General features: G+C 39.5%; 2 protein-coding genes across 2 annotated transcripts; both read right to left on the bottom strand.

The window, feature by feature from the left end:
• Nucleotides 1-3,576: 3,576 nt before the first annotated feature.
• Nucleotides 3,577-7,858, bottom strand: LOC143338654 (green-sensitive opsin-like). Its single transcript, XM_076759221.1, has 5 exons — nt 7,387-7,858; nt 7,065-7,233; nt 5,482-5,647; nt 4,552-4,791; nt 3,577-4,110 (listed from the first exon to the last, which is right to left on the bottom strand). The coding sequence occupies exons 1-5, from the start codon at nt 7,769-7,771 to the stop codon at nt 4,006-4,008; spliced, it is 1,065 nt and encodes a 354-aa protein (XP_076615336.1). The 5' UTR covers nt 7,772-7,858; the 3' UTR covers nt 3,577-4,005.
• Nucleotides 7,859-10,252: 2,394 nt separating this feature from the next.
• Nucleotides 10,253-14,129, bottom strand: LOC143338648 (green-sensitive opsin). The gene is made up of 5 exons (XM_076759207.1): nt 13,766-14,129; nt 13,414-13,582; nt 11,808-11,973; nt 11,185-11,424; nt 10,253-10,494 (listed from the first exon to the last, which is right to left on the bottom strand). Exons 1-5 carry the CDS (start codon nt 14,127-14,129, stop codon nt 10,396-10,398), a joined length of 1,038 nt encoding a protein of 345 aa, XP_076615322.1. The 3' UTR covers nt 10,253-10,395.
• Nucleotides 14,130-20,231: the final 6,102 nt, after the last annotated feature.

Below are 20,231 nucleotides of genomic sequence, written 5' to 3'. Positions count from 1 at the left end.
TGAAAGAATGCTGGAAATTGTTTGTCATGTCGATGTGAATTCAAAATCATTGCAAATAATGATAAGATCTGTGAACATATGTATATGGATGCTCACTTTGACTCCCCTTGCTGCCAGAGGCACAGTGGCCCCTGAAATGCTTCAGCTGGCGCCATTGAATCTACACAACATCCTTAAAGAACATGTGGTGTAAATGCCACTATAGTTTCTTTTTTTTCCTCTTACATCAGTGGGAGCACATTTTGTCCTCTATTTTCAAAATGAGCAACTATATACATTGTAAAACTCTATTTTTGTCACTTTCTGAGTTGGTCATCATGAATTGTAAACACTGTATATATATATAAAAAAAAAAAAATAACATAGATGAATAAATGCATGCATAAAAAAATGTGTTGTCGTACTGAGTTCATTTCAAGCAACAGGCCATAACTGGCTGACAATACTATATGAACAGAACCTCAACAGTTCAATCTATGCAACATATTTTGAACTGTTGTATTTATCAGGACCTAATGAGGTTCAATGGAACTCACAGGGAGGCTTGTGTTTTTCCCCATACACAGCTTAGCCAACTGAGCAAATGTTCCCTATTTAAAATCTTAACCTGGCCTTAGATGTGCCTCTATATCCTGCCTCTAGAGGGGGTCAGCACCAACAGGAGGCACTTGATCATGAAGGCACCAAGACAAAAAAGGAGTTTGCCAAAGCTAGACTGGGTAAATCCAATTTACAAGTAAAATCCCTGCGATAAGACCACCAGAGTGTCTTGTTGGTCTTCAGTACATTGGCAAGTAAAACAGGATATGACAGGATAGGGACAGGAGCTAACGGTGCTCAGAGAAATATAATCATTAAGCCAAACCACTTTGCTGTGCTGGATCTTTTTTATTGGCAAGAGGACTGCGGACTGAGTGAGAGAGAGAGAAAAGTCCACTGTGCTTGCTCTGTTAACCCATCTAACCAGATTCTTATCTCCTGTCACTCACAGTCTGTTACAGCTTCCTAAGAAGGTACTGAAGCTTGCACTACTCAATGTTGCCTACAAATCATTTTTAATTAACAACTTTGTAACTGCTCATTATCTTGATCTTATGTTGTTGACCAAAACCTGGCTTGACAGTATCACTTGTACAATTATTGAGTCATCAGCTGTGTAGTGACTCATCTTTTGACATCCACTTTCACAATTGCCAGTGTACGGGTTTCTGAACCACATGCATTCACTGCCATTGTGACACTGTCAATTTGAGTTTGTTACTGAGGACAAAGCACCAAATAATACACTTTTCCTGGCCTGTACCTCATGAATAAGGGGATATAATTATATATACTGTGAAGGGCTATACATTTGTCTACTGTCATCAGTTTTTCCAGTGCTTTTATTTGTCACATATTTGATTTACTAAATTACCTAAAAAACATTTCTGTCTGGTTTTTAGATGCATTAACAATTATTCTTCTATACCACTATATAACTAATTGATGAAGGATTTAAAGGATCAGTGTGTAGGATTTTGTGACAAAACAGAGGAAGGAGAAATAGCTGTTCAGGTTGATTCGGAAGAGGAGGAGGAGGAGGAGGAGGAGGAGGAGGAGAAGAGAGACACAACCCAGCAGGGACAGATTGAGGAGGTCAGAAATGCCCAGTAAGAAGTAGCTGAAATATAAGCAGAATGAAGAGGGACTTTTCATGTAGGGAGGGCGGAGGGCTGTTTGTTTGTGTGTGTGTGTGCGTGTGTGTGTGTGTGTGTGTGTGTGTGTGTGTGTGTGTGTGTGTGTGTCTGTGTTTCATACTTAAAGGTGCCGCTTTGAGGAGCTCTTTATTTTACATGGATGTATGATCTTACTGTAGGCCTAATTGTCTTATTTGTATTTGTAAACAGTAAATTTCATTAAACACAAGTCTAAAAACATCACAGCGTTTCTTTGACAACCACTTTCACTTCAAGATGGGATTTGTGGTATCTCTCCCACGATGAAAGTCTTTGTGAGTAGTGAAAGAACATATAATTTTTTTTTTTAGCATGGTTAGTCTCTTCCATGTAGGCTACTGTGCTTTATTTTAATTTTTGAAACAATTAAACAATTAATTAATTTTCTAATTTTTGACATATCTCTGGTATGTCGTGTGCCTCCACATATCGTATAAATAATCATGGTGGGCTGCCATGGCCAAAAATGCCAGGAACATTTTTTGGTCCCAGTCCAGCCCTGTGTACTAGAGAGAAGGAGACACAGTCTGTATCTGCAATTTAGGAACTGATGGCAAATTCTCTGACGTAACAACAACACACAACACTCTCTCGAGCAGTTAATGTCACCATGACAGCAATGTCAACCATACGGAAATAAGCCACGTTAAAACTACACTCATCTGGCGACCGCTGTGAATGATCTCGTGCTACACTGTATATTCACTGTCACCATAGTAAATTCATTTCAATATCGAAAGTGTTACACCAAACGTATTGTAGCCTATTCATAACACAAAGTGTGGCAGGGTCCTCAACGAATAATAATCAAATAATTTCACGTTCTTGCAAAATTAACAGTATTATTAGGAGCCTATATCAGTGTGAAAAGACTCCTAAAAAACATGGAAAATCCATAATGATAACTCGATACTGAACTAGAAAAGACCTCAGTGCTCTATACAAAACCCACAGTTTAAATACCAATGAATGAGTCTTCACCTTCTGGGACTTACTGCAACACTCAGCCAATGAAAATAAACCCAAGTGAAGCTTGAGTCTAATAGACAAGTTTAGTGATTCTCCGCGACTGTCAGTTTCTGTAGAATGGGTGAACTACGAATAATGTACTTTTTTCAATGCAAAACCCACAGTTCAACTACTAATAAATGAGTCCTTATCTTAAAAAAAAAACAACTCACCATCAGGATCCCAGAAAGCAAAAAAACTGCTCAGTTTGAGACTCAACAGCTGGCTAACAAAAACAAGCTGTGTCATTCTCTGTGAATATTTGTAGAGCGAGTGAACTATGAAATATGGACTTTTTGGCTCATTACCAGGTGTTGGCAAGACCATCGCTCTCCAGACGGACTGGACCTCTTCCACTGGTGAGTAACATTAGATGCATGCACTGACTTGGAATATTTTGGTGACCGCAACTGGATCAAGGTTCGGATTTTCAGACTTTCCGGACTACTAGAGTTTACTCTTAAAAGAAGACACATTTTTTCAGAAATGTCATGTCACTGAATAAAGTGTGTGCTGCACATCCAGCTTTGTAAAGTGCTCCTGCTTATTGAAGTTATTGTACTTGTTAAGTTCCTGTTATGAAATATGGTGCGATACGGCACGTCTCCCCTCAGGTTTGAACATGTAAGCTACACAGTTACATGTGATGTTGGACTCATTACATCCAAGAGAGAATGTTGATTTTTCTTTGTCACCTATTTAAAAATACAAGTAACCAGTTACTCATTACCAAATACAAATCAGTGGTACATGCAGCTCTGTAGTCTACAGGATAAGTGGAATCAAAAGAACATGAGAATCAAGAAATACTTGAATTGTTTAAATGTTAAGAAAAAAGAAAAGAACCAAGACATCTTTTAATGCATGCATTTAATAACTTTTTCTACATTTTTGTTTATAAAATATATACAGAATATTATGACAGAAGCCAACAAATATGCTAACCTCTCGCGTCATAAGCATACACAGATGATTTTCACTCACTCGCACATCCAAACAGAGCATCATCGTTATTGCAAGAAAACACTTCACACTGTGTTTCAGAGATGTTTTGCTTGATTCTCTTCTAGCTGTGGTTCATGTGATGTTGGAGTCCAGTTTTTATCACAGGTGCACACAAACGAAGAATGTGCACAGTGAAATGCTGCCAAAGGCATGCATTCTGACATTACTGTCAGCTTGCCGCAGAAACAACCATATCCATTTGCTTATTTTCATTTCAAGACAGCTGTTCAGAATCAGGAAGACATCAGGGAAGAGGATGTCCGGAGTTGTGCCGTTATTATCCTTGAGAGACAGAGGAGACTTCTGTCTTGCTGGTGGATACTGAGGTCTCATCTTCAACCATGCCGCCCATTCCAACTGTAGAGAGCATGCAGTTACGGAACTGAAAAGGAGAAAACACACAGTGGTAAGATATCAAACACGGTTGTGCAAACCCTCATTTGGTCCTGTTGTGATAAAAAACAACTGACCAAAAAGCATGGTATACTTGATAAATTAAACAGGACTTCAGCATAACAACATTTCCCTTTAAATCTCATTGAGCAAATCAACAATATCGAATTATTGTGGTAACACTTTGCCTATCTAGCATTTATAAACATTGCACAAAGCAAGTGGTGCTTATAACTACACTATAACATAGTTGCAAGCAGCTATAATGACATGATTATGTTATATTATATTAGCGTATAGTGGTTTATTAATGTCCAAGGTGTGCTTTATTAATAACCATTAGTAAAGCCATTAGTTTCAACATAGCAATAATGGGGTATGTTGGGTCTATCTTTGGTGTGGCTGTGAGGCAGAGTTACACTAAGCTGACCTGTTTGTTCATCAATACGTAGATAATAGGATTGAACAAGGATGAGCTCTTTGAGAAGAAGGCAGGGATGGCCATGGCTGTGGCCGAGAACGCAGCTCCCTTATTGAAGAAGATCCATGCAGCAAAGCTGGCATATGGAGTCCAGGCCACCAAGAATCCTAACACCATCAGGATGCACATGCGTGTCACTTCCCTTTCAGCTTTCTGGGTGGACTCTGACTCCTGCTGCTGAGCTGCAGCCTGAAATGTGTTGAACAGATTAGACATACAAGCCTCAGTACAATGTGAAGCACAGTTCTGTTCAGTCAATCACAAAGTCCTTCCTACGTTGTGTTGCTTTAAAACACATTTGATATGAATCACTGGATTGATCAGTCAGTCAATAAACAGAACATTTATTTGGATCTTGAACCGTATGTTATTACTAGTTTTTGATTTGCGATCTTCTTTTAGGGCAAAATTTTTGGTTGCAGCTGTGAAACAGATCATGGGTTTAACGTAGTGGGTTAAAAAAAGTATATTGGTCCCCAGAAAAATGCAGATCAGTTCTTTTTAGCACGAAATTATTCAGTTTGGATTTACTTTTTGGCATTTTAGTAATGTGAAAAGTGCACTTTAAAGCTCTGCAAATACTAGAATATTTCATGTTTTACTCTGTGACAAAGGGACCTGCATCAGTGTTAACAACTAACACTGACAGTAATATTATAAAGTAGTAATATTACTAAATGAGTCTTACATAGAGCTCTCCAGTGTAGTCAAAGACAGTACTACACAAAAAGGGCCAAAAAAAACTATTAAAATGATAATGATGTAGGTATTAAAGTACACGTGACTTAAATGCTGGATGGTGGAGGGAGGGACGACTCAGTCAGTCAAACCCACATGGTGCTGTTTATAGAACAGTCCAGTACAACAAATAAGACTTACAGCTTTGACTGTCAGCACAAGGCTTCCATAGGTGAAGAAGATGATGAAAACTGGGACACAGAAGTGGCAGATAAACATGTACATGACGTAAGATTCATTGTTGAAGCCTGGGGCCAGGGTGTAGTAGTCAGGGCCACAAGAGCACTGCAGACCCTCAGGAATGTACCTGTGTGAGAACACAGCAGAGGAAGTCGCTAAAAAAATGAGGGAAACATGTTGCAACTGCATCATTTTTCAACACCACTGCACATAATCAGCTTTTAAAACGTGATTTATACATGTAAAAGTAAGCTGCACTTTTCTGACTTTTACTGGATCTGTTTTAGTCACAATAGCTGGTATGCCCATTTCATCAGCTGTAGTATAATGAAAGAAGCCACTGCAGGCAGTTTGGATGAGGTCTCACTTCTTTGTTCTCTGTAGGAAAATCCCTTTCAGACCGCACAAGCAGCTTTTCTTTCTTTGTGTCAGACTGCTTCAGCTGAAATCGTTGTTGACTGCTGTTGTTTTAATGACCATGTCATCCTGCTGTACGGCTTACTGCTTACTTACTGCTTAAGACAACACTGTACTTACTGTACTGTGCACACTGTTAGCTGTAACCTGTATATTTGCATACAGACAGGGCAGTGCAGTGCTAGAACTTAACTAAGTACATATTCTGCATGCAAGTTCTGTATTTAAGTACAGTTTTGAGCTACAGCACTTTTTAGGACACTGTACACTTCTGCTTAACTAGCTTTCAGAGGGAAATACTGTATATGCCTCCTGCTATGCTATGGGGTATTTTTAGACTTTTACTTAAATAAAGGATCAGAATAATTATTGCAGCACTGTGGTGATTAGCACTGAGGGAGGCCTCCCCCTCCATGTTCCCAATGAAAATACAAAAAGACTGATTGGTTTCTTGACTTCATTTCTGAAGTGGTCTTTTCACTGGGTAGATACTTAGTGTTATTTAAACAGCTATTTTGATGGCTACTTTCAGTGTTCTAACTTTTAATGTTACTAGTTTGTGGCTACACTAAGTCTTGCCAGTGCAAAGCTTTCTTCAGACACTGTACAGTGTGTCAAATGGCCTCTTGTTTTAATCTTATTGGGGAGTTACGTCTTAGCTCCATGGGGGTTAGGGGCTGCTGCCCCAATGGATCATTACAATTAGCTGTGGTGGGTGTTTAACTTACTTGTCTGTTCACTCAGACCCAATTAAAAAGGCTTTAAATCAATCTGTCAGAGACCAAAGGGTGATGTCACATTCATGTTTTCCTCCAGTCCTATATCAGGTCCTAAATTATGATGTTGAAATTGTATGTCAAAAGTTCTGATAATTTTGACATTCTGGTTCTTTTTGTGGCATAAAGCTGCCTCAGATATGACCCAAATTAAAGGATAGGTTCACATCTCAATAACACTGTAACTACTTGTAATAGCTTTTGGTTGCTCTAATTGTTCCCGCTGTCCATGCTTAACTATCACAGTGAACAAAGATTCATTGAACACAGGGGCTGAAGTTTCCTTTGATGTTTAGTTCCTCTGAATGTTTCTGTCTTAGTGTTGCTAAATATGTTAGATATGCAAATTACCTGGACCAGCCACCCAGTGGAGGGGCAGCGCAAGCCAGAGCCATGATCCAGGTAAAAACAACTCCAGCTCCTGCATGAGCTCCAGTGAACTTGAAGCTTCCCATGGGTTTGCAGACAACAATGTATCTCTCAACAGCCAGGACGACCAATGACCAGAGGGCAACCTGACCTGTGAGAGAAGAAAGGAACGGCAACATCTGGTTATGATTGTAGTTGTGTTATTAGAGATACTTGCAGTGGATACTTCAGGCAGCGTTTTAAAATATGGAAAACAAAAGCAGAAATATGCAGTAGCAAAGTCACAAAAGTTCCTATATCATACCTCCCAGAGTAGCCATAAATCCCTCAATGGCACAACCCATCGGTCCGAAAACAAAGTAACCATTGATTGCAGATGTGATGGTAATGGTGAACCCAAAGCAGACCATGATCAGTCCAGCCACAGCCAAGTTGACCAGGATGTAGTTGAGAGGTTGCCGGAGTTTCTTGTTCTGAGCCGTTACCACCAGTGTGAGAAAGTTGATGGGGAAACCGGTGCAGATCAGGAAGAACATGTAGAAAGCCAGCAGTTTGAACTGGATTGGGTCTCCCAGGTAGTACTGTGGATATTCAAAAGGACTCCTCACAATCCCAGTCCTGTTGGACATGGGGATGTAGAAGTTCTTGCCCTCCGTGCCATTGGGTTCCATTCCTCCTTCCCAAGCCATCTTCACCAGTCTGTTTTTCTGTCGAGCGTCTTCTTGTGAAGAATCCAAAAGTCTTCTTCGAATCAGATGACCAACTTTGCCCAACCTCTCTGCTGATGAGAGGTCGTTTTATACTGGTCAATGGGTGGATTACAAGGGGATTGAAAATAAGTCTTTCCTGTAATCCTGAAAAGCCTAATTCATCTTAACACAGGAACATATTAAGGTGTATGAAAGTTTCGAGTTGTTTGTTAATATTGTGAATATATTTTAAAGTTTAACTTGTCATTGAATTCTCACAGCAGCTTGTTTTCTCTCCTATTTCTGTAAGACATTCAGTATTTTGGCTTATATATTTCTCTCTCTTTTTTTGTTTTACATTACTCTATTGCTTTAATACTTTTCTCTTTTTATCCCATCATCTTTCATTTTTCAGTCATCAGTTGTATGACTGAAGAGAGAAGATGAAATCTTTTTGTTCTTTTTACATGCTTGTTTTATGCTTTACATTCAGGTAGACAATATATACTGTTAAAGGACATAAAACAATACTATACTGTGTATGCACTGTTGTTGAAATTAGTTTATTCGCCCTTTTAAAAATGTGTCTCTGGTGTGTGAACTGTAATTATCCAGGTGGATGAATTTCTTCATCACATGAAATATATTATTTGTTTTAAACAACATTACAGTACAATGAATCTAGCTCATAATCACTCCTTTTTGTAAACTTTATCTTCTGTGTCATCAAAAACAGTAAAATGCTGGGTTGAAGTGAATAATATGAATATGAATTATATGTGATGCTGCCATTACCAGTCAGTGCTAAGCAAGGGGACAGACAGTAAGCCCATCCACTTCCTTTCAGTTCCAGAATATTCTCACCTTAATCACCACAACTTGTACACACACAGCTTAAAACACCAAATGGTGGCTGAGCAAATGCGGGTCTTAATGCATTTAAGGCTTTTGTGTGTTTGTGTGTGTGTGTTGAGTGTTATTCCTTCTTTCACTTTTTAATATTCTGTCTGATTGTTCTTATTCAGAGTACAAGTGGACTGGAGTCTGTTCAAATCTGCATTTGATGGGTGGCGAGAAACGCTTGTGTCCTTGTGCTTTACAAGGTATTTGTAGATGTGCAGACATTGGCATATATACAAATACCCTCCCCTGCCCATCTGACTTGTTTGTCCGTGGCATGTTTGGACTGTCGATGGAAACTTTAACCATGATCATTCCTGAATATAAACCAAGCCGGCTAAGCTGTGGGTGTGTGGGTCTTTTCGGAAGGCACTGATAAACAAAACCAATGCTGTGACCTTACTGGGCAAAACCAGAGTAAACTGACTCAAATGTAGGAAGATCACACAATCCTTGAACGTTACACAGTTGAACTAAACACAAATTGCAGTGAATATCTTTTAACCTTATTTTATTTGTTTGGACTGTTTTGCTTCCATCCTCTTTGCAAATGTATTCATTGATAGTGTGTCTGCTCTTTCCTTCTTCTGCTTTTGTCAAACCCTTTATATATGAAAGATTCTTACAATGATTTAACTGGTCAGTGCACATTGCACTCATCCATCTGTCCATCTATGCCTCAGGATATCAGGCTGAAGCCTAATTCAGCTCGCATTGGGCATCAGGAGGTATGCCCAGGGTCACACACTATGGGGCAGCTTAGTCACCAGTTAACCTGAGCTGCATGTCTTTGGACTGTGGGATCCTCCAGGTCTGAAAAATGAAGCCAACGCAGAAAAACTTCAGTTCTTCAAACGGCTGCTTGAGGATGGTTCCAAAAGTGAGTCAATCCCCCTTAGACTCCCATTTTAAAATGCCCAACTTTACAGCAGAAATATACATGTTTACAACCTGCTATTTAAACAGTTTTGGTATTCATAGCTAATTTCCCCATTCATGACAACCACACAGGGGTGAATTTTCATATAAATCACTCAGTTAGATTATATTAAGGCTTGAAGATCATTTGGCTGGCAGAATCAAGCACTGCCAAGATGGCAACAGCCCACTGTCACTGAGCTTCACAATGGCTCTTCAGAAACCCATGGGTGACATCATGGAGATGATGTCCATGTTTTATACAGTTCATGGATCTGCCGCCCATTCATAATCATGTGTGGACCCAAAAGGACTGAAGATGCTATCAGTCACAGTTTAAGTTACTGCAATTTATAACAAGTACAAATAAGCAGACACATTTGGATGCATTCATTTATTAACCTACATTTTCAATGTCATAAGTATTTAGAAAATATTTACAATTGGCCAAGAAAATAAATTCTGGCCCTCAAATAAATAAATGAATAAAGTTTTAATAGAGCAGAACATTAAATGCAAGTACAGTTTGTTTACAGATGATGATGTTAGAAATAACAAAGCACATTCTGTTTCGTGGTTATGATGTTTCCTTTATCATAACAGCAGGACTTCCTGATCCCTGGTAGCTGGAAAACTGGTGCTCTGCATGTGGTGCAAGCTCCACATACTGTGGGTCTTACAGTATTTGAAGGATTTTTATCTTTGGTTGACTTGGAACCTGCAGTATTTCTCAGAGACTCTACTGAATGAAACCAAATGATAGTCCATGTGAAAAATCCATTAGAGTTGTTGAGATTCTTCTGTGTTTAGGAAACAGAGGACACTTCTGTCTTGCTGGTTGATACTGAGGTTTCATCCTCCACCATCCCGCCCATTCCAACAGTGGTAAGCATGCAGTTACGGAACTAAAAACACAGCACAGTGTATGATTAGAAAGTGAGGAATCATTAAACATCGGACAAAAACAAAACACATTCTAACAATAATGCTCCTTTAGCATTTAAAAATATAAGAAATACAGTTGCATATGGTGGATAAACCACTTCTTGGTTATTGATGTTTAAATATAAAATACAAATATAATAATAATTCCTCTTATAAAACACTCCTTCAAACAATGTGTATAAACAGACAATGAATAATTCACATTATAACCTAAAACAGCTGTAATGCCTTAAAATATGCCTGCACACTTGATATGAATATGAAATATGTTTATTGGATTGACTTTGTTTGTAAAGTGCTATAATTAGATTTATAATGGGATACATATTTATTTAGAAATACATCTTTGCACTATTGTTAAGCTGGACACAAGATAAGGCTGAGAGTCTCAGAAAACTAGTAAGAGTCATGATTTGTGCATATTATGCATTAATATATTTGTAATGCACTGCTAAGGTTTCTAATTAAATATGATCATGCCTGTGTTATACTGTATGTTACACTATGTGGTTTGCTGTTCTAGGAAAAGTTATAATACCAATAAACACATATAAATATCCCTACCGCTTAGAGCTAAAACACAGTTACTGCTTCTAAACACAATATGGGCTTTAAAGCGTTGAAGTGTTATCAGATCAGTTGTGCCATACCTGTTTGTTCATCAATACGTAGATAATAGGGTTGAACAAGGCTGAGCTCTTTGAGAAGAAGGCAGGGACAGCCATGGCCGTGGCTGAGAATGCAGCTCCTTTGTTAAAGAAAATCCATGCAGCAAAGCTGGCATATGGAGTCCAGGCCAGGAGGAAGCCCAGTACCATCAAGATGCACATACGTGTCACTTCTTTCTCAGCCTTTTGGGTGGACGCGGAGTCCTGCTGCTGGGCTGCAGCCTAAAAATAAGTTCAACATCAGTTACTGTCTGACACTTGTGGCTACACTACGTTTTGCTAGTACAAAGCTTTCTTGAGACGAGACACTGCACAGGATGACAAATGGCCTCTTGTCATAATCTTGTTGAACACTTCCACGTTGATTAGAAGCTGCTTGTCCTAAGGGATGATCACAATTAGCTCTGGTTGGTGTTTAACTTAACTGCTCATCCCAATTACACACAGCTCCACTGTCAGTATCATTATAGGAACCGAACAACAGCTGATGTTCTTGAATGTACTATATGTTGAAAATATTCTCCAGTGTTATATGTATATGCTTGAAAATCCACAATCACATATGAAAAAAGCAGTCTAATTGGATTAAAGCAAATGTCTCTTACCGCCTTCACGGTGCACACTAAGTTTCCATAAGTGAAAAAGATGGTGAACACGGGAACGCAGAAGTGGCAGCTGAACATGTACATGACGAATGATTCGTTGTTGTAGCCTGGAGCCAGAGTGTAGTAGTCGGGTCCGCAGGAAACCTGAATTCCCTCAGGAATGTACCTGGAAATACAGGACATAAAATGTGTAATATTAACGTTAACATTATATATTATGACCATTGAGAGAAGATTATGACAATCACACACATCAGTTTAAAATGGGACTGGTGCTGTACAACATGTCATATCAAAGGCCATTGTAGAGAGGAAATATTAAGATTTTGTGAAGAATTGTCATGTGAGCATCAGATAATTTAAAGCATAATAGCAGAGGCACCAAAAGTAGGGCACAAGTCACATCCTGGAGACTCAGCTGTCTGAGACACGTACCATCTTATGTGTGCTACCAGGCAATGGTTACTTGCTGTCAGGTATGTGTAGATGATAACATGTCATTATATTCTACTTTCAGCTAACTGCATGCTGCAAGATTACATAGAAATATTAATGTATTATGGTCACATGTTATGATATGCAGAAGTGCATGCAGAAGAATTTTCCCTCTGGTGTGGGTATAGCTGTACAATGGAACTTGAAGCACATCTCAAGAAAAGATGAATTTGTTTGTCAAATATGAAACTACAAAAGTCAAGATCATTCAAGATTATTCACATGACTTCAGGCATCAGTGGGTGGCTTCATTAGTGCGGTCATGAATGGCTAAAAGGGATATAAGAAAAATCAAACTTAACATGACCACACCCATTGTCAGAACATACAAACTTTTAAGAAATTGTTCGTTTAATCGGTGTTTTGAACAACAGTTATAACACTTTTCCCCCAATACATTATATATTAGAAGAATATTTAGAAGAAGAATCAGAAGAAGAAGAAGATTTAATTTACATTTGCAATGTTTTTGATTAAATGGGTGAAACTAGATGTTTCTTGGAGCTGTGCTAGTGTGAAGCCAAGGTCCTGACTTCCTTTACAAAAAAAAAAAAAAAGACTTCTTTTCTTTTCTTTTCTTTTCTTTTCTTGATTCAATTACCTCACTAGAAGAAAGTCCAGCAGGACAACATGAGACAGTCACATGACCAGACAGACCTTGAGCTCACATTGATCATCTTAAACCTTTTGATTAAAAAAATGAGAGATAACACTCACAAACAGTGTTATAGTCATGCACTGTAGAGAACTTTAGGAGTATTTTTGGCCAAATTTGAAGCAGGAAGCAGCTCTGCAATGTCTAATTGGTGTTTGCAGTAAATAAGGCTGACCTGTGTGTTTGTTTATAGCCTGTGTCATCATGTGACCCTAACCCTCCTTCTGCTGTGTCCTTAGTGGACCTAATCAATAAACTTCAGCACGTAGCAACAGCTGAGTAATTGGTTTGATGAATAAAATGTTTGCAGACCAAATAGGAAGAATGGACAAGTTGGCAAAAATAACAGCCATGTTGATAAGAAAGAGTGGTGTGGTGCTCCAATTAAGGACATTGTGCCACTGCTGATGGACAGGGCAGGGTCATCTGATCCATTTTAGGGAAGTGACTTTTTACCTTGACCATCCAACGAGAGGAGGGACAGCACAGGAGCAAGCCATGATCCAGGTAAACGCACAACCTGCTCCGGCGTGTGTGGCTGTAAATTTGAAACTACCCATGGGTTTGCAGACCACAATGTATCTCTCAATAGCCAGAACCACAAGAGACCACAGAGACACTTGACCTGTTGATTAAAACAAAACAACAGAAGTTGTGATGAGAACCTTCAAATCCTGCCATCTGTTGTACCAGCTTAGAGCTCCATCTTACAGACAGAACAATATTCATGGGACCAGTCATGATAAAATGGAAGAACATCCAATATATGTGATAAATTCAAGTAAGCATCCATTTTCCTTAATGTTACCTCCAATGGTAGCCATGAATCCTTCAATAGCACAGCCCAAGTGTCCTAAGGAGAAATAGCCCATCAGGGACGTATAAAAGGTGACAGTGAATCCAAAGCAGACCATGATCAGTCCAGCTACAGCCAGGTTGACCAAGATGAAGTTGAGTGGTTGTCGGAGCTTCTTGTTCTGAGCTGTGACCAACAGTGTGAGAAAGTTAATGGGGAAGCCAGTGCAGATCAGGAAGAACATGTAGACTGCCAGCAGTTTGAACATCCATGGATCTGCCAAATAATACTGCGTGTATTCAAAAGGACTCCTCACAAGCCCGGTCCTGTTGTTCATTGGGATGTAGAAGTTCCTTCCCTCTGTGCCGTTCTCCATCTTTGCAAATTAAGATTTGGATTGGCAGAGTAGAATAAGGTCAGATCACTGTCAGTGCAGCCAAGGGTCTGCTCTTTAACCTGTTGCATGTGATACAGTTATATAGCCCCCCAGGGGCAGACTCAGGGTGGATCAAGAAGATGAGCAAAGAGGATCTGCATGAGAATTCAGCGCATTATCTGTTGGAGTTTAATCACTTGTTATCCGACAGAACAGGGGTGTATGACTCCCAAAGGTCACTGTACAATTTTTTTCAACATTTTCCTTCCTTCCTTCCTTCCTTCCTTCCTTCCTTCCTTCCTTCCTTCCTTCCTGCACTGCACTCAAGAACCAGCACAGCATTTCTTGTCATGACCAGGTCCAACACAAATACTTGAGAGATTCCCTTTAGAGAATCTGTGTGTATACAGTTTAAATTGAATGAAGCACTGTTAACTGAACAAAATGTGTTTATGACCTAAACACCATTAAAGGAAGCCTCTAACTCAAACCTATAATTTGATTAGCTCAGTATCCATTTACTTTGGGTTCAACTAACAATTTCTTAATAGGATTTCAGAGTGCATGTGAGTGTACCTGGTAAAGCTGGGCTGGTTAATAGACAGACAGACAGACAGACAGACAGACAGACAGACAGACAGACAGGCAGACAGATAGATAGATAGATAGATAGATTTTGAGTGTTTTTGTTTGCTGGCAATAATGACACATATTCAAAACGAAGGAAATGTTTGGGTCTGTGAAGATCCACCAGAAAAACTACATAACACCATTAACTCTTGCTTTATTACTCTTTTGTATATAATGTACATATATATAGTTGATTTTATTTTGCATCCCTTTTTATTGTCTGTTTGTTCTACATCCCCTATTTATTTTTGCTATTACTGCTGTCATTGATCATTAAAGTTTTATCTTATCTTAACGGCACAATCATAGTCACATACTGCACTATCAGAGAGATGTAAAAACATGTTAATTGTTGTGGATATTTAAACATATTGCAAAGGCAGCATAATTGTTTAACAAGCACCCCTGTAGATGTGTGCAGATAGTACAGTAAGTCCTGCAGGTCATAAGGCCAAAGCTCGATCAAGACTTTAAGATTCTGTAAGGAGATTACTGTTTGGTCATGTCAGACATGACTAACATCAATGAGGCATTGACTGATGAATTGTGTCAACTTTCTGTGCTGTTTAGGAATGAAAATATTCCTGCAGACCATTTCACTGTGATAAATGTGGCTCACCAGGAGGTCGAGCAAATTTCCATAACCATGCCTCAACATATCAACACGTTTTCTCAGTGGTAGGTACCACCATAACATCACACAAGAGCATTACATGAGGATGTGTGATACAAGATAGACGTTTCTGCTCATTATCCCTCTTCTCATGGGATCAGTATTACTTGGGACCTCTAGAGTGGCACGGTGGCACAGTGGCAACACTGTCGCCTCACAGCAAGAAGGTCCCAGGTTCGAATCTCGCTGCGGGCACCGGGTGTGTCCTCCACCATGCTTCGGTGCCTGCTGCTCGAGGAGGGCCTTTCTGTGTGGAGTTTGCATGTTCTCCCCGTGTTCACCTGGGGTATCCTCCGTAAAAAATATACCCCCACTAAAATATACCCCCACTAAAAACATGCAAGAAGATCACCACCTGACCAATGGTGACGTAGAAGAATGGGTCCCCGGGCGCCGGTCTGGCTGCCCACCGCTCCTGGTCTGCCGCGGAGGAGGGACGACCAGGATGGGTCAAAGGCGGAAATCAAATTTCACCTCCGTGTGCCGTGCTGCATGTGTGTGTGTGACAATAAAGGGGAATGTCTCCCCCCGATTCTTCTTCGATTCTTCTTCTAGTAATTTGTAATAACTTCAGAGATCATCTGTGATCCTAATCCTGTGTGAATCAGCCATGTATGTAATTTTATGACCTTCCACATTTCGCCAAACACAGAAGTAATATTATTCCCATTCAAATTGGCATATTAGAGATTTACAGCTGTTTTTTCTGTTGTCAAACAACTGAGCAACTAAAATTGTACTCATAATACTTTGAAGAGCGGTTAACAGCTGTGCAGTGTCCTTTGCAATGAGTTTAAAATGACAGAAAACAAAAGGTTCTCAAGTGTGGACACAAAGCATCTGTTACTTGATCTAAATGAACTGAAAATGTGCATTTATTACAATTAGTCATTTGGCAGATGCTTTTATCCAAAGCGATGAACATATGAATTCACACACTGATGGCACAGCATCGGGGGCAGTTTTGGGGTTCAGTATCTTGCCCAAGCACACTTCTGCATGTGGACTGCCGAGGCCGGGGATCGAACCACCCAACTCCTTATTGGTGGATGACCGCTCTTCCTCCTGAGCCACAGCTGCCCCATTCATGATTGTAACACACGCAGAAAGTGGGCAAGATAACTCTCAACTACATTATTAATGTGGCTGCTGAAGAACAGGCGCTCGGCTTCTGAAACACTGATGATACACAAAGCCTTGACATCATATCCGGGGGATAAAGTCAGCAACACATGAGGTTGCCTGGTAATACCAGCCCCCACAAATAGGGCTACAGACTACATTTTTTTTTTTTTTTTTTTAAATCAAATTAGTTTTTACAATATCTGCACATGACTGACAGCAGGTTCTCATACCACACTCTGCAAACCCACATGTGCCCACAAACTGTGGTGATTCTATAGCTGTGGCTGGTGCACAGATTCATCAAATATTGATGAATACATGTTTGTGATGTTCAAGAAAATGTATTCATCATTTCATAGCCACTCCTTTTGGAGTAATTGTGTATGGGGAAAGTGCTTTTCCCACCAGGGTGTGACACCAGTTGCAATACACCATGCAGCCCCTTTGTTAAATACCTTAACAGTGTACCGCTCTTTCTGAGGGCTTAGTATGTGCACAGTGGGTGGTGACAGTGTGCACAACCACAGAGGAGATGGCGTGCAGGCTGCCATTCGGAACAGCAGCTAAACCACTTGACCGAGCCTCGGTAAAGATCAGGGTGACGTAAACATGCAGGATGTTTACTCCTGCATCAAACTCTGATGTGCTACACTCCCATCCACCATCCCTGCCTCCACACCTTTACCTTTCACCTCACTATATAAAGGACACACTACTTCCTGTAGTGGATAAACTGAATCCTGGCATTTGTTCTTAGCCTAGATTATTAGATGAACTGTAAAAGTTTATAACAGTTTTGTGAGATTTATTGCATTGCCACGCAGCAAAGTCAGGCAGTGTTTTACCTTAGCAAACTTTGAAGGCTTGACTTTTAGCACAAGTAGTTTCAATAATGAGCCTGGTTTGTTTAAAGTGGCATAAAATATTCAGATGTGATTTTTTATTGTCTATGCTGCAAAAAAATGCAGAACTTTTAAATCATTTTGAATAATTTTGTAGATTTTTTTCCCCCTCATTTTGTCTTGTCATTGGGAATGGTCAACTCTGCACTGCTAAGTATAGACAGCAGTGAGTTTCCTCTGTGACACATGGAGTCACAAGCTGCTACTTGTCATCCATCAGCAAGGAGCTTCATGGGGAGGCGTAATGCCCTACCCGTCAGGTCATACATCCTCTAAGCATCCCAGCCAACTCTTAGGAGTTGCTGCTGCAACAACAACGGCAAGATAGGCAGCTGGGTTTCCAACCAAAACCACTTAATCATCTTCAATGGAAAGCACAGTCAATATAGCATGACCGGGAATCACCCTCTCTGTGTTCTTAAACAATGGTCAATTCATTCATTTAACATAATGAAAATAACTTCAAGAATGTGAGGAGTCTTTGGCAGTTATACCTCATTGTGATGTCATTTCAGACCGGGGATTGGATCTCCAATGCTGGGATAATTGACACCTTCAAATGGACTCGTTTTTACCACATTCAGTCGATATGAGCGCTTCTCTCTTGTGGTATTAACGACTTTGGAAATGAAACTCTTCTGAAAGCTCTAAGCTAAAGAGCTGTGACGTGTTTGTTGACATTTTATTACAATTGTTCATATCATATCATATCATATACAATTATTTGTATAAAGGACCTCCTCTCACACCTGTCAACCTCAGAGTTGGCTCTTTTTGTCGCCTGTGCCCCTTTGAATGTCGCCGATTTCAGACAGATGATACACCAAGAAGACCAAGGAGCTCATCATGGACTACAGGAGAACCAAACGCTGCAGTCACACCCCTGTTCACATCGACGGGGCTGAGGTTGAAGGTGTCTTGACACTGACACACCCTGTTACCACCTCGTGGTCCCCCCTCCAACCCCCCACCACCCTCCCATTGACATTGTCACTCCTTCCTCCACCCCAAGAGACTACAACAAGATGAACATTACAACTCAGCCCATGTCATACTGCACATACTGCACATATACTACACAGACTGCACATATAACTTTATTTTTTATATACACTGTATGCCTCATCTGTTCACTTATACTTTTTTTTTTTTTTTTTTTTACTTTTTACTGCACTGCCACTTACTACCTGTTCCACAAGTCACTTGTTTACATACAGTGTTGCACATGTTTTATGGTTTCATAGAAATTACTTGCACTGCCTGCACCTACCTCATACTACCTCATGCCACTTGCACTACTTGCATGTATTTATATTTTTGCATATTATGACTATTTGCACTTCTGGTTAGATGCTAAACTGCATTTCGTTGTCTCTGTGTTGCACTCTGACGATGACAATAAAGTTGAAACTAATCCAATCTAATCTAATCTAATGTCAAATAGGATATGCCATGCAGCCACAGAATCCCACTTCACTTTCTGGAAGACCAACTTTAATGGTTGCAAAAGGGGGTACAGAGGTTCAGGAGAGGTGATGTTTTGGGGTTATATTTGCTCAGTATCTAAGCAAACTGTAGAAAATGCAGCAGTTGCTCATAACATGAATTATTGCCTTGAGAAGGTGCGTTATGCTACCAACTGACTGACAGAAAACACACACCATTAAACCCTACAAGTGTTTTAGCATCTGGACGTTCATTTGAGAGCGAAGCAGGCGGTTCAAACTCTTACTGCGAGGTGGATAAACACTCTGTCCGTTCCCACTGTGTGGAGCCATCTTTTACTTATTAAAATCAAACAGAAACTTTTGGCTGCCTCGCCCTGCAGACAGCATAATACCAGTCAGACCTGCCTAGTGGTGACTTTATGAAACCAGTTCAAATAAATTGGATAAGTTTAAGTTAAATCTCTGTCTGGAAGTAAGCCGCCAGCCCTTGTATTTAACAGTTACCTGAGGTAATCCCTTTTCAGGACAAGTCGTTGATGAGGAAAGTGAGCTAATTTCATTAGAGATCCAAAATTGCATTAACGGCATAAAGCCCTAATACTGATTGAACCACTTTGTTTGACCTTAAATCTATTATCTTAGTTTGCACCTTTGACAGACAGCTCATTTCTATTTCTGAATAGTCTTGAAAACATTTGGAGGCGTAAAAGCTTCATGGTAAAATGGTATTCCCACACATTTTGATAATACTGACAGTGACTTTAAAAAGATTTTTATGTTAGATATTTGAGATGGCCAATTTCTTTTTGTGGAGGATGAAAAGAGACTTAGTAATTAATTGTAAACTAATTAAATCTATGAAGCTGTATTTGTTTATTTCATTCTATTTTGCTTGAAGTGAGCCTCATTTCATCTCATGAACTGTAAATATAATTGTATAGTATTTCTTACCTTATTTTAAAAGGTAATGTATGCTTGATCAGTGTTGACTGTCTTGATATTTTAACGGTGTTTGCAAAAGTATATAATGGCTTAATCATGAAATGAATTGGAGTTAATGTTATGTTATGTAACATGGTCTAAATTACAATGTGATTATGTTATAATGCCATTACGAAATTCAAATGGAGTATGCACTGCATGTAATATCATGATATTGTCATAGTTGTAGTACAGTGCGGTGAAATGTTGCTCCATAGAGTTCAGTGGATTTTATGGTTTTTAAGATGCGCATGTTATTCTCATAGTTTTTTGTAAGTTTGTTTGTTATACTGAGTATTTTAAAAAGTGAATATAGTGATAGATCCACACACTGCATTGCTCT

This window comes from Chaetodon auriga, chromosome 2 (genome assembly GCF_051107435.1).
Source record: "Chaetodon auriga isolate fChaAug3 chromosome 2, fChaAug3.hap1, whole genome shotgun sequence".
NCBI lineage: Eukaryota > Metazoa > Chordata > Actinopteri > Chaetodontiformes > Chaetodontidae > Chaetodon > Chaetodon auriga.
Note: the sequence above shows the minus strand (reverse complement) of the source record. Positions and strands in the feature narration are given on the sequence as shown.

What these genes read in the sequence shown, in the direction of transcription:
- LOC143338648 (XM_076759207.1), bottom strand. Translation starts at nt 14,129, where the DNA reads ATGGAGAACGGCACAGAGGGAAGGAACTTCTACATCCCAATGAACAAC. An exon ending in TAGTGTGCACCGTGAAGGCG is followed by an intron (nt 11,425 to 11,807) that starts GTAAGAGACATT and finishes ACTTATTTTTAG; the next exon opens with GCTGCAGCCCAGCAGCAGGA. An exon ending in ACGTATTGATGAACAAACAG is followed by an intron (nt 10,495 to 11,184) that starts GTATGGCACAAC and finishes CTGTGTTTTTAG; the next exon opens with TTCCGTAACTGCATGCTTAC.
- LOC143338654 (XM_076759221.1), bottom strand. Translation starts at nt 7,771, where the DNA reads ATGGCTTGGGAAGGAGGAATGGAACCCAATGGCACGGAGGGCAAGAAC. An exon ending in CCACTGGGTGGCTGGTCCAG is followed by an intron (nt 5,648 to 7,064) that starts GTAATTTGCATA and finishes GTTCTCACACAG; the next exon opens with GTACATTCCTGAGGGTCTGC. An exon ending in TTGTGCTGACAGTCAAAGCT is followed by an intron (nt 4,792 to 5,481) that starts GTAAGTCTTATT and finishes AACACATTTCAG; the next exon opens with GCTGCAGCTCAGCAGCAGGA.